This window comes from Physcomitrium patens, chromosome 22 (genome assembly GCF_059467195.1).
Source record: "Physcomitrium patens ecotype Gransden chromosome 22, ASM5946719v1, whole genome shotgun sequence".
NCBI lineage: Eukaryota > Viridiplantae > Streptophyta > Bryopsida > Funariales > Funariaceae > Physcomitrium > Physcomitrium patens.
This window is the reverse complement of record NC_143431.1, coordinates 5545254-5558938: the sequence shown is the minus strand read 5'-3', so window position 1 is coordinate 5558938 and position 13685 is coordinate 5545254. Positions and strand designations below refer to the sequence as shown.

General features: G+C 39.9%; 2 protein-coding genes across 3 annotated transcripts; one reads left to right on the top strand and one right to left on the bottom strand.

Annotated features, from left to right (window-relative positions):
- The first annotated feature begins 929 nt into the window (after nucleotides 1-929).
- LOC112275330 (proteasome subunit alpha type-7) lies at nucleotides 930-3191 on the top strand. The gene is made up of 4 exons (XM_024505616.3): nucleotides 930-1083; nucleotides 1299-1483; nucleotides 1954-2368; nucleotides 2722-3191. The coding sequence occupies exons 1-4, from the start codon at nucleotides 1033-1035 to the stop codon at nucleotides 2881-2883; spliced, it is 813 nt and encodes a 270-aa protein (XP_024361384.2). The 5' UTR covers nucleotides 930-1032; the 3' UTR covers nucleotides 2884-3191.
- Nucleotides 3051-7997, bottom strand: LOC112275329 (sulfate transporter 1.2). 2 transcript variants are annotated; one of them, XM_024505613.2, is made up of 12 exons: nucleotides 7683-7997; nucleotides 6734-7160; nucleotides 6397-6445; nucleotides 6033-6240; nucleotides 5728-5902; nucleotides 5537-5602; nucleotides 5277-5390; nucleotides 4679-4922; nucleotides 4213-4499; nucleotides 3833-4109; nucleotides 3617-3693; nucleotides 3051-3502 (listed from the first exon to the last, which is right to left on the bottom strand). In XM_024505613.2, exons 2-12 carry the CDS (start codon nucleotides 7031-7033, stop codon nucleotides 3356-3358), a joined length of 1944 nt encoding a protein of 647 aa, XP_024361381.1. In that variant the 5' UTR covers nucleotides 7034-7160; nucleotides 7683-7997; the 3' UTR covers nucleotides 3051-3355. The 2 variants fall into 2 exon arrangements, with proteins under 2 accessions (XP_024361381.1, XP_073386443.1); XM_073530342.2 differs by having other exon boundaries at nucleotides 6734-7156; nucleotides 7470-7991.
- Nucleotides 7998-13685: the final 5688 nt, after the last annotated feature.

The following is a 13685-nucleotide window of genomic DNA, read 5'->3' as shown; positions in this document are numbered from 1 at the left end:
GCTAAAAAATTATTAAAGGTTCTTTTTATATAAAATTTAAGAACTATGTGGTAGTTGGAACTCCATAAAAAGTTCTACAAAATTTGATATATATATATATATATATATATATATGTGTGTGTGTGTGTGTGTGTGTGTTTGTCTATTATTAACAATTCTTTGTTAAGTATGGACAAACAAAATTATTTCTACTTTAATATTTGAATATATATAAAAAAGAGAAATATTATGTGAAAAGGAGAAAAGATAGATATTATGGTAAACGAAATCTTAAGAAAATATGAAAAGATTTTGTTATGTAAAGTTTCACTATTATTTTATTAATTACCAAAGCTTGTTTACATACAATTATCTTAGGATTAGAAAAATAACAACTGTAGTTTTCATGGAACTTGTAAAAATCTTACAAAAATTTTAAACGAATAAGTTAAGACAAAAACTCAAGTAAAATTCACAATAACTGTTTTTTGCTAAACTTAACAATTTTCTGCTAGCACATCTAATTTTTTTCTTTTTTTTAAAAATAAACTTAAAATCCCCAAGCCCTGCCTGGAGATGGAGATATAGCTGACTTCTGGTTTAAGCATTTCGACTCCACATGGGCACAAAATAGTTCTCTATGCTCCAGATCAGGCAATGTTGTTCGATGGCAACCTAACAGAATTAGCCTCCTTGTGTCTCAACCAATCATCCCATAAACTTGGGTTGTATCATACTTTTGTCTAGTTACTAGTCCCGTCGTAGCTAGGCAGGGGTTTTTTAACTCTCAATCAGCCCGGCATGTGCTGGTTGCTCCCTGCAATGAAATTATTTCATTTGTGCCAAAAAATAAAATAAAATAAAATAAAATAGAAAAACCCAACATGGTGAATCAAAAGCCTCAGTAGATTTCAGGACAAGAGGAATCACACCATAACTAGGGATAAAAAGAGAGAAACAAGATACTCAGCGGCAGAATAGCGAAGGAAACAGCTAGTTCATGAAGCAAGAGAGTGGTGCAGAATTGAGAACTACAAAGACTCACAAAAGCAAATGCAGAATGAAGGCAAAGCAAAGCAAGGGCGAGGGAGAGCCCCGAGACAGGTAATGAGTGAGTGAGTGTGTGGGGTTTGTTAGTTGCTTGGAGGCTACTCCGGCTGCCTTCGATCGCACACTCCAGAGCTCTGTTAGGGTTTCCCGTTCGGAGCCTGGTTTGGGAGGGAGCGGAGATTGAATTGGACAATTCAGGAGCCCTAAACCCACGGTTGTGTTTTGTTTTTGTTTTTGTGTTGTTTTTCTTTTTGGTGCTCGGTTGATAGGAGCTGGGAGTAATGGCGCGATACGATAGAGCAATTACTGTGTTCTCGCCTGATGGTCATCTCTTCCAGGTAGAGTATGCTTTGGAAGCTGTGAGAAAGGGAAATGCAGCAGTCGGGGTGCGAGGCACTGACACCATTGTGTTGGGCGTGGAGAAGAAATCCACTACTAAGTTGCAAGATGCCCGGTATTGCTCTTCTTCTATCCTGCTGCAGTTGTTATTGATGCTTGTGAATGCCTTGGTGCGTTTAGGTGATCAATCTTAGGTGTGAAGGGTGCATTTAGGTTGTAATGTGTCGCTTCTGAGTGCTCAATTTTGGCTCAGGATTGTTGTGAATATTTTGGATTTCGCACTATCGTGATCTGAGTCAGTAGAATTCTAGGCGCCTGGATTATGAAGTGGGTCATATTCATTTATTGGTATTGACAAGATTTTTGGTTGCCGGGAGGTGGTGGTAGTACTGATACTTTCGTGACTTCTTTTTTGTTCGTTTAGGACTTTGGAAAATTCGCGCGGGTGCTGTACACCGAAGAAGTGTGGATTTCGTGAGATTGGTATTCTACAATAACTTGCGGTCTTTGCAATCGTCAGCCGAGAAGTCAAACGCGGAATTTCAATCGAGCAATCTAACTTACAAGATTCTTCTCTCTTTTCAGCACCGTGTGGAAGATCTTGAGATTAGATGAGCATGTATCGCTCGCCTTTGCAGGCCTCACTGCCGATGCTCGCGTCCTCGTCAACCGTGCTCGAATTGAGTGTCAAAGCCATCGTCTGACAGTAGAAGATCCTGTGACTGTCGAATACATCACCTGCTTCATCGCTGGATTACAGCAAAAGTACACTCAAAGTGGCGGAGTGCGTCCCTTTGGCATTTCCACACTGATCGCGGGGTTTGATCCTTGCACGGGCGTACCTGCCCTCTACCAAACCGATCCCTCTGGAACCTTCTCAGCTTGGAAAGCCAATGCTACGGGCCATAACTCAAATTCTGTCCGTGAGTTTCTGGAAAAGAATCACACCGAGACATCAGGCGCTGAGACTGTCAAACTAGCCGTCCGAGCGCTTCTTGAGGTAAATAATAGCCCAAATAACTTTCTCTCTTCCTCGCTTGAGTGGAATCTGTGAACAAAGTTGGGTCGCAGGGAGACTTTGTGAATAAACGTTTTTTTAGGGTTTCCCTGTTCATGGTTCCTGGAGGAGTTGGTTTCAAGGTTTTGTAATTTTGGTTCGCAACATGAAGCTTGGTTCCAGGGTGTGTCTGACAAACTTTTTGGGAGTTTCGTAGTGGGGAAATTTGGGAGTCAAGCTGGAGGTTGCTGCTGGGTACGCATTAGAATATGAGACGCATGGAGACACGTTAATGTTTTTGAATTGAAGTTTGTTGTTACGAAGCTAAGGGTTTGTGGTTTGGTGTTGTGTGGCAGGTGGTAGAGAGCGGTGGTAAAAACATCGAAATAGCAGTAATGACCAAGAACAAGGGCTTGCGTTTGCTAGATGAAGCAGAGGTTGAGGAGATTGTGGCTGGTATAGAAGCTGAGAAGATTGCTGCTGAAGCAGCTAAGAAGGGCCCTCCTCGTGATCAGTAGGCTACAGGTTATATTGCTCATAGAGAGGCTTATTTTCCGAGAGCGTCGTCCAGGTTAAAGCTTACTTTTAGAATCATTTCAGTTGGTCGATGAAGTCCACCCCAGTTTATGTAAAATGCAAGTTCTGACTTACACTCAAGTGTATGTGACGTGCTCCACACAAATCATGACGTCAATATTTGTAACCTTTCATTTGGGACGAACGCCTTGTACACTACTTTATGATACAGATGGCACTGAAGCCAATATAATTTCGAGTCTCCTACTCAATAAACATGAATTCCAACACGCTCGCTTGCAGCGTTGAAGATGATCGACCTCAGTCATGTATGTGCCGTGTCTTATAAATAGCTGTAGTGACTTAAGCTTCAGTCTGAAAAATTTTGCGCAAAGCCTTTAGGTGGAGGCAGCTGACACATTCCGTTCGGTTTTCATTTTGATTTGTGGGATCTCAGAAGGCCTCTGTCGAGTTCTAAGCTTCTTGCAAGTTCAGAAGTATGGTACAGACTTGGACAGCCTCTCCAACCGTCACGAACATCCATTCACTCCCCAATCGTGAAATGAAGTTCGAGGCATCAAGCTTCCTCATGATAGATGTTCCCGGATTCGCGATTGTCAACTGAGAAAAGAGTCGTTTCTGTCAGAAAGCTAGACGGTCTGGAGGTTGTGTTGATAGTTGCTAACGTGATAATTGATTTTGTAGGCAAACAAGTAAAAGGATGATGCAGATTACCTGTATTTGTTGCCTTTTCACCGCCTTCTCTATCATCTCAAATGCCTGGACGCCGCTGCTATCTATGTTTGTGACGGCTGCAGAGTACCAGCAAATAAGTTACTTGGTGATTGGATCTGAGGAAGTAGATATCGCCAATGATTTTCGAAACGATTGTAATGGTGTGCATGGTAAGGTTTATGTAGGAGTCATCAGTCTTAAGAGTGAGGATCGTACGAGTCAGATCGATGACGAGGTAGCGAACTTTGGGGCCATTGATTTTTTCGACTCTTAGCTTTTCAGCTTCAAGGTATGCCAAAACTTTATCATGTATATATGACGCGTTGGAGAAGTAAACGGGGCCATCAATACGGACGGCAAGGATCCCTGGCACCTGAGTGGCTTGGAGGTATTGCGCTACATTTCGGTAAACGGTGGTTCCTGGGATGTTGCCTAGGATGGCCGTATGCGGCCTTGTTACATGGAACAGAATCTTGACGAAGGAAATGCATACCTGTGACCATCAATTAAACCAAGATCTAGAAATGAGAATCGTAATACGAAGCATTTCGTGAAGAGCTGAATACAGGACAGTGGAGTGTGTGCCAAAAACTTACAGCGACAAGGAGACCGATCTCAACGGAGACGAATAAAGTACCAAAAAAGGCCCCCATGCAAGCAAGGAAATCGCCTTTGTCAATTTTCCAAATAAGCCACGCTGCGTTCACATCAACCACCGAAAGGACAGCTGTAATGATCACAGAAGCAAGAATACAGTTTGGAGTATAATAGACGAGTGGAGTGAGCGCAGTCAGAGTGATCGCCACTACGCTGGCCATCACTATGTTCGCCATGGGTGTGAGGGCACCGGCAGCGTAGTTTATAGATGATCTTGAAAAGGATCCTGCATCACGATTTGACGAAGTATTTTAATAAAAAGTGAGTCAAATACTAGACCTTGGCAAAGTTAACTTGGACTATACTGTCTTGCTCTTGAAAGCATTACCCACAGGAGTCGGCGACGCAAGTCCAAGTTCTAAAACACATGAGATAGCAAATAGGCAACGAAAGTTGTGAGAGTACCAGTTGTAACATAGCAAGAGGAGAATGAGCCGCAAATGTTCATAAAACCAAATGATATCATTTCCTTGTTGCCGTCCACGCGGTAATCACGCAAGGTCGCAAATGTGCGTCCAATTGCAAGGCCCTCTGTGAGTGCTACGAGACCACATACCAAGCCGATTTTTATCGCCCGTGCCGTGAATTTTCCGGAGAAAAATATTCGGTGAAATGAGGAGGGATTCAGTCCCTTTTTCACGTGACCCACCTGCAATAAAATAAAAGTGAGAACTTAGGAACTGCCTCAGACATTTTTAAAAGAGATCAAAACACACTGTCGAGGTTGCTATCAAAGTTGCGAACTTATCACGTGATACTGGTATGCTCCCTACCACTACTACCCTTGATGTGTGTATATGTCTCTGAATTGCTGGTTTCTACTTCAAAAATCCATACTTGCTGTATTCCCTTCCCTTTTCTTGGATTGTCCCAATTACCCATCCTTCCCATTCACTGTCTATTGTCAGGATGAGTTGTGCTAGCCGTACACCTATTTGAGAAATGTTTTCAAAAATAGCGAACAAGGGCTCAATAATATGATAAACTGGCATGATTAACTTACTATATGAACACCGTGTTTATCCGCTCTTGTGAGGTAAACTGCTGCAGTTGCAACTACCACGGATGTCAGAGGAGCAATTGCAGCTATCCAGAAGAGTTTCGGTTTTTTCTTGGCCTGTAAGACGCGCGGTGTATCAGAATTAGTTACATTACTGAACTTTTTAAGGAAAAGAGCAGAATTTATCTTAATGTCAAGATTGGAGGTATGATTGGCATTCGGGACTAAATTATTGCTGAATATACATCATGTGAATTACTGACCAGGATTTTTGCACTGAATAAGAACGCAATAAATAAGAGGCCCATGACGATCGTCCGCCAGTTCCACTGCAGGGCAAAGTGCAAGCATAGCCGGAATTCAGAAGTCCAGTATGATCAACGTGTTTCAGGCATTTTGAGGTCCCATCTTAATTGTTGATAGTGCCAAGGGAAATAAGTCATCAAGGAATTACCTCATCTATATGACCAAATACTGATCTCATGACAGAGACGAAGTCGGAGTGTCTGGTGAAATGCTGAAACAAGTTGAACAGACCTTTCAGCTGCTGCAAGGCAATCGTGATAGCTGCACCACCCATAAATCCTATAATGGTCGCATGCGACAAAAACTCGGTGATGAACCCCAATCTATACAAAGCAACCGTGGGTGAGGAATGGAACTAGGAAATGTCGAGTAAAACCCGGTCCATCTTTAGCATGATTCAGACGCCAATATTCATTAGGAAACTTTTGGTACATGAAAGGACAGGAGATGTACCGGAGGATGCCCAAGCCTGCCTGAAAAATGCCAGCAAAGAATGTGGCAGTAAAGGCAAGCTGCAGATACTCTGCGGCATCCTCGGTCGGGCTCAGCTCTTGTTTCAGCAATTCTCCCAGCAAGAGTGACACCACAGCTACTGGGCCAATAGCTATGTTACGCGATGTTCCAAGCACGGCATAAACCAGGGGAGGTACAAAACTTGAATCTGAGAAGTAAGAAATATAAATGCGCAATATAAGTTGTACTAGCTTCGAAAAGCAGACCAATCCCTTCCAGAAGTAACTTCAATTTCTTGTGATGTCTTTTAAGATCCTGAAGGTGCTGAATACAATCATGGATGAATTGACAGAAGTTAACTTACACAACCCATATACAGGCGGGATCCCTGTAAGCGACGCGTATCCAAGATCCTGCAATATATTTGAAACAAACACAGTGAGCAGTCTATTTGTACGTAAGGTAAGGAAGGCCCTACCTGTTCATGGTATCTAGACCAAAGAAGCACTAAAAAACAATCAGACGTGAGGAACCTTACTAACGTCACGCGCATCAATACGCGAAAACAACAAGACTCTTGTTGTATCCATTCGTTGCAAAGCTACTGTGCAGGTTTATCTCCAACCAAAATTACAATAGCTTACCTGAAATTACTTAGCAGATATACAAACAAAAATTAGAAATGTGAGAAATGCCGGTACCTGAGGAACGGCAAGGCTCGCAATGGTAAGCCCAGCCAGAAAGTCTTTGAAGAACATTTTGAGCGAGTAAGTGGACAGCCAGTCCAAAATGGGGAATAAAAATTTGAGACTCTGAAGGACCTGTTGACCTCGACTTAGGCCCTTGAACCCTTGAATAGGAGGATCATGGAAGAACGTCTCCCGCACTCCGCTCCCAACTTCCTTCAGGAAACTTCTTTTCGGTGGCATCTCCACCTTGTGCACCAGCGGCTTTCCTTCAGTCGAGCCATTCCGTCCGTTCCCAATATCGACTGTTGTCATGGTGATCTTCTCCTTCAGCTATGAGAAGATTGACATTACCCCAGTAAAGCACGAATAAGCTCCAATGGGTCCCAATTTGCGCAATCTCAACGACGGGAACGGAGTTCCTTGTGTTGTACCTTGCTGGCTGCATTGCCATAATTGTGTTAGTACACAGAAATCATTTCTATTTCTTTTTTCTCACTACGATACGACTAGAACATGAGAGATCATCGTCAATGGGTAGTTAGCAGTACTCAACGGACAGTATGTCCTGAGGAGACGGACTCCTTCAAGGGACTACAGCAAACAGAGCTAAGTCCTTCTAAAATGATAACACTGCAACTTTCACAGTCATTAATGGCGAAAACAGGGATGAATGAAGTTGCACTCTCAGATTCATCAGTACAATGGAAAATTCTAAATAAACGTGATTCGGTGCTTAGATGATCGGGACTTGCCAAATCTTCTCTCTATACAATCGAAGCAATTTTTTTGGAATGTAGCTTCAAAATCAAGGTGTCTTCAAACGAATAATCATTCTCGGCATAACGATAACGATTTCCTGAACACAGCTAAGCCTCAGACTATGCGCAGAAGCTTGACACAGAGCAGGCATGCAGACAAATTTGTTAGCACAAGGGGTTGATCTAAACATCGTTGTTCTAACCTACTCACGAATTAAGCAACAGATAACTCCACGTGGGTGAGTTGTCAAGCCCGAAGAGACCCAATAGCTTGGATTACATCCATAGATGTGGATATTTAAGGAAGCACTTGAATCACTTCGTCTTTAATAGCTGCAGCCTTGAATGTAGCGGAGAATGTTCAGATTCATGAACTAATGACGTGGCCTCTCGTAAGACTACGGTATTCACAGAGGGGAACGACTGTCCTGCTGTTTACAACATGGACTCAGTGAAATTGAACTCTTCGTGAAGATGCGGAGTACCAACAGCTAGACGGTAAGACCCCCTGCTCCTTTACTATACCATTGCAGTGACAACCTTGTTTGAATGTATAGTTTTACATCAGGCACAGTTAGCAAGTGAAAGATTGCCACTGCAGTTCAGACTTGGTCAAATAATCAGATCGAAAAAAAGCGATGCTCATTGCACTCCCATTGAGTGTAATCTCTTTAAGACATTGATCCTGCAGTACAACGACGCCGTTTCTTTACCGGCATGCGAAATTTAATCTTCTAAGTGCCATTTAGGTCAACAACTACAACTAGGTGAAGAATCCATACCTAGGTGCATCCGCATCACTCAAGCAGTGCGATCAAGGACGGAGTGCCGTAAATTTGAGAATATTCACATGATGTACTGTGATAATCCCGTAGAATGTTCCTTTCAAGATTCATGCCAATGCTGTACTTCGTCCAGCACCAGCTTTTCAACTTTATGGGCCCATTGTTGCCTCTCTGCTCTGCACTGGCAGCCAAAAGGACAAGTAATCACCTCTGTCAGTCAGAACAATGTATGCTTCCAATCCTCAAAGGGCACTTTCATATTAAATGCATTCGCCACCTTTATTGTGTCTGGACACGTTCTTGCAAGATCATAATACATAGTCCTATGATGAGATTCGACAAGAAGAAACGTTCAATGAGCTCGAAACATCATTGAAGTCTCACTTTTTTCCGACAAAACCAACACAAGTCGATTCGCGATTCTTAATTCATATCAGATTCACCTCACATGTTTGTAAACCTCAGTCGTGAGTATTCCGAAAATTAACATTAGTCGACTATGAAAGCTGAGATGGAAGAACGGCTTCAGATTGAGATTTGCGTCTTTCAGTTCAATTTACCGTTTCTAATAGCGAGCACTGTTCCCACCAATATAGCCTGTTTTTCAGGAGGTCCGAGGAACTAAACATCCAAGTTTTTTCTCGAAGTCACTGACTGGAATGGCATGGCTAGTGCCTGCAAGTTTGCAGTGAGATGTACAATCTTAGCTGAGCATCTTGCAATATTTGACAATGGTGTAACAGTTCGACGAAAGTGAGGTCACCTACATCCCAAAGCAAAGTTGGAAGTACGAGTAGGTCGTCCATACGTGAATGCAACCTCAGAGGTGTCGACTGCATTATGCATTTAAGGCCACTAGTTTTTGAATTGGCCCCGTCAATGTCTGTTTCCTATGAAGGCCAGACAGAATCAAGGTCCACTTTGACTGCTGAAGCTTAACAGCTTTTCTGGATGTTAGCTTACTGGTTTTCCTCATGAACACACGTGGCTGTCAGGTAGCAATTCTTCATAATTTGTCAAAGTCATATAGAAGACGTGGAGGCAGCTCAGTCCGTTTAGTCATCATCCTTTTCAGCACTTGAACTGCGACAGCGGATTACGACAGTGATCAAAACTTCACAGCTTCTGCTATACTGCATCCCTCTGTAGATTCTCATGAGATACATCACATTGAAGGCACTTTTAGTATCATGCTTTTATCTAAGAGCTAGCCGGATAGATACATCTGCAGATTCGGCTCTAGCAATTTCCAAGATTCACATCCCCGTCACGGCATCGCATGGCTTTGAGTCACATAGTGCACTACATCCAACACACGCAAACGAGCCCTCAGTTCATTACAAGTAGAAAAGTCAAGAATAAAAAAAATTCTTCAACTCACGTCATCAGAAAAAAATTTGCGGAAGAAAGTACCATTGTCGTTTGAGACCTCGTGCAAAGGACTACAATGCTTGCGAAAGAGTGAGGCCATAAGGACAGCCTATCGCAGTAAGTCATAGCAGGACTGATGATGTGACCTAATTTTAATCACGCACAAATCCTGTGCAATAGAGTTTGCAAATGACCAGAAAGGCACCGAGGCCGTGCATCTCCTTCTGCTAAAGTCGAAATTTAAGCATAAACCAAGAGTCACGAGGCTGTTCTCAAACCTGCCAATTCCCTCACGATTCTTTCCTCTCCCTTCAATACGACCGTACATGTAGCATAACGGACCATACTGTGCACTATAACTTCCGCTTTTGTCAGAACGTCTTGCGAAGAAGACACGGCGGAGTGCCATTCTCGCACCATCCGAGCACGACGTCTTGACTGGAGTTGACATTCCTCTTCGACAGTGTTCGGAATTCTACCATAGTCTTCAATCGAGGATGCCGAAGCACCGTGCGAAGATTGATATCCGAAGAAAACGCTCACCCCTTTCTTGGGTAAGGGTATACACTTTGAAAAACCGATGTACGGGTATAATCTGGTGAAATGGTTAACGAACGTACCTGTTCTGATGATGGATGTATAATTACTTCATTCTCAGGAAGTAGTTAGGTTCTACCTTGTGAGGCAACAAGTTCGGGTGCAAATACTATTGATTATCCATTTATTATCAAACTGTAAAATATATCTATTATATAGTGCAGCATAGGTTTAAGATGAAGAGACAAAAATCGATTCTGATCGGCTGTTGAGAGGAAATCTGAGAACTCGAGGAACAAGATCTGAGTTGTTAGGGTTTTGAGAATTCCTAGTAACCGCTTGCCCTTGGTTGTACTGTGCCGTTGTACGATAGTGCTCCTTCATAGGGGCTCGCAGCATTTGTTTCTACAATCTGGAATTGCTCTCCGTGGCTCTTCTGTTCGTCAGGAGCTTCTGTAAGTGATAGGTATAAGATAAAGGGATAATATAATTGTGTTGCGGTGTTGTCTGTGCACATTTTTAAAGTTTGCAATGTGCTTGATAAATGATACTAATTTCATGTATTGCTCGGGCCGAACTTTCAGGTGGCACACGTTCGGGAGATCGTTTGTGGCCAGTCCGATGCGATGAGCGTTGCATCCTTTCATCCCTTCTTCGACGTCGTTGCATGCTTGCTGTATGGTGTTGCTTCGACGGCTTTGTTGACTTGCTTTAGGGTGCGAAGCGAATCGAAAGGGCTCGATATGTGAGGTCGCAACTCTTGCGACACGCTTGTGTATGTGCGTCAAAGCATTATTCACTTTTGTATGTTAACGTCAGGTTTCTGAGTTGGTATGCAGTGATGTTAAAAATAGCGTCAAACTTCACTCTGTTACGATAACCAATGTTGTAGAGTATGAATGTTGCTTCACTGTTACGAACCTCTACCTTCTGGTGATACCTAAGACTGGGAGCTGCAGTGCGTGTCGACGCCGAACTCTGGTAGCGTGTGTTTTTCTCTTTTGTATTCAACAGTGTTGATCATTTTGTTTAAAAATCCATGGTACGGAATTGTTAAGGAAGCCTTCTCGGCTTTGGCTTTGCTACATGGAGCCTAACATATGCTGTTTTTGTTTTTTTTTGTGGAAAGGTAGATCTTCCTCTTCTTGAAAATCCCACATCATTAATTAGACAACTACTTGATGGAAAAGATGAATAAAGCAAGGAGTTTCGGAAGATTATTCAACAATTTAATTTTGCACATGCATTTACATCTTTTGTATTGCAAGAACATGGTCCGTATGGCTTTTGCATATATGGAGAGCTCCCGCATCAAATCAAATGGGCACTTTCTTACCAAATCAAGGTATAGAAGCAAGTTATATGCAACTTTACATTTACAATCTTGATATTGCACATGAAGTAAGGATGGCATGTATTTGAAATTTATCAGTTCAAACAATATCAGAGTTTCAAGAATTTTAACGAGAACATCATGTGTTTGTTCTACTTTGTTGATATTTAGGGAATATTTAGCTCATGAAATATTCCCTAAAGCTAGAGAAAGAAGAAAAAAAGAGAAAGAAGTCATAATATATGCATACATCTTCACTTTAGTACAAATTTCTACAAAAGATATTATAATCATCCAACTTCTAATAAAGTTCTTGTTTTGTCACACAATGGAATAAAAAAAGAAAGGATAAAAGATATAATTGTTTGATAATGAAGAGGTGTATTGCAACAAATTCATAAAAGTCATCTTACATACTTGCCACTCTATTATGTTATTTTTTTCTCTAATGAGAACATAAATGACATGACCAAATGTGACGTAGAAATATGAATGCCAATGAAGATGGAAGTGATAATATGTGAATTACACATGTTATTCAAATAGAGTTTTTTACGTATCAATAGTTTCTACAATATAATGAATACTCAACTATCTTACAAGGTAGAAAGTTGTTACAAGAATTTATTGTGGATATATAGGCAATATTAGAGAAAAATCACTTGAAATATTTGAATATGAATCAAGATAGATTGTATATAAATATATATTAAGGATTAATAGATATTATTGGAGATGTATAAAACCAAGTTATCATGCAAAATTCAAAATAGAGGATAATTCTTTCATCATCTCATATTAAAAATACAAAAAACTTGTTTGATACTTTCAACATCCAAATATATTTGATACAATAATAAAAAAATTGTTGTAGCTAAAGATCTCAAATGCATTTCTTCTAGGATAATGTATCAAAAATCATCTTGACTTAGAAGCAAGAGAATTTGAATTGAAGCATCATGCATTAATTGAAGGTATTTATCAACATTACATTTTAGGACATGCACTTGTAAGAGTGTATATTATTGAGTTTTAAAAGTGAAATCTTCTATTTATATACTTCTTATTTTTTTTTGATCAAAATAGTATAATAAGAGATTAGGCCAATGTTGATAAGATTGTTTCTTTAGAATTTCTTATTAAAGAAGCTTGATTATTATGAGATAATTATCACTTGCATGGTTTATAGTCCATGTGAACCTCAAAATATACAAATTTCATGTATGAAGGATAAAATATGCTAAAAGAAATATCTAGAAGATTATCAAGAAATAATATTAATAGATGGTTATGAATATCCTCAATATAATAGAAAAAATAATAGAAAGACTTTCAATGTTGACAATCATAATGTAGAAAATCAAGATATTGTTCCATACGATCTTATTTTTACTAGAAAGTATAACTACCAAATCAACATTGAAGTTTGTGCTTCTGTTCATGTTGTGAAATGTATTCATAAGTATATTTATAAAGGGCATGATTGTACAACAATGCAAATTAGAAATGAGCAAGATAAAATTAAAGAATATATTGATACTCAATATATTGAAGCTCTTAAGGTAATATGGTGTTTGTTTGGAATGAAAATGCATGAAGAAGTTCTAAATGTGATTCAATTGATATTATATCTTTTTAGAATGCATCAAGTAATTTTTGATCCAAATAATGATGTAATTGAAATCATAGCACTTAGAAAGTAGCAAAAATCAACTTTGACGACATTTTTTGAAATAAGTGAATTTATAGTGATTACTTGGCAATATAAATATCAAGAGTTTTTACAATATTTTGTATGAAAGAAGACTTGAAAGACATGGATATTAAAATAATGTGGATTTACTATTGGAAAATTATATTTTGTTGATCCTATTATGAGAGAAAGATTTTATCTTTGACTTCTTTTAATAGTGGTGCATGGAATACATTTATTTGAAGATCTACATATTATAAATACAGTGCTTCAATCAAATTATAACAGAGCATGCTTACAAATGGAATTATTAGTAGATGACTAAGAATAGAATCAATGCTTAAAAGAAGCTTTCATAATGAAAATAGAAAAGCAATTAAGAGCATTATTTACTATTATTCTTCTTCAATGTTCACTTCTATATCCATAAGAGCCATAGAAAAAATATAAAGAAATTTGTTGTGATGATATAGCTTATCAATTCACT

What these genes read in the sequence shown, in the direction of transcription:
- LOC112275329 (XM_024505613.2), bottom strand. Translation starts at nt 7,033, where the DNA reads ATGACAACAGTCGATATTGGGAACGGACGGAATGGCTCGACTGAAGGA. An exon ending in GCAGGCTTGGGCATCCTCCG is followed by an intron (nt 5,903 to 6,032) that starts GTACATCTCCTG and finishes TGCTTTGTATAG; the next exon opens with ATTGGGGTTCATCACCGAGT. An exon ending in TATTTGGTCATATAGATGAG is followed by an intron (nt 5,603 to 5,727) that starts GTAATTCCTTGA and finishes TTTGCCCTGCAG; the next exon opens with TGGAACTGGCGGACGATCGT.
- LOC112275330 (XM_024505616.3), top strand. Translation starts at nt 1,033, where the DNA reads ATGCAGAATGAAGGCAAAGCAAAGCAAGGGCGAGGGAGAGCCCCGAGA. An exon ending in GAGGGAGAGCCCCGAGACAG is followed by an intron (nt 1,084 to 1,298) that starts GTAATGAGTGAG and finishes CTCGGTTGATAG; the next exon opens with GAGCTGGGAGTAATGGCGCG. An exon ending in CCGTCCGAGCGCTTCTTGAG is followed by an intron (nt 2,369 to 2,721) that starts GTAAATAATAGC and finishes GTTGTGTGGCAG; the next exon opens with GTGGTAGAGAGCGGTGGTAA.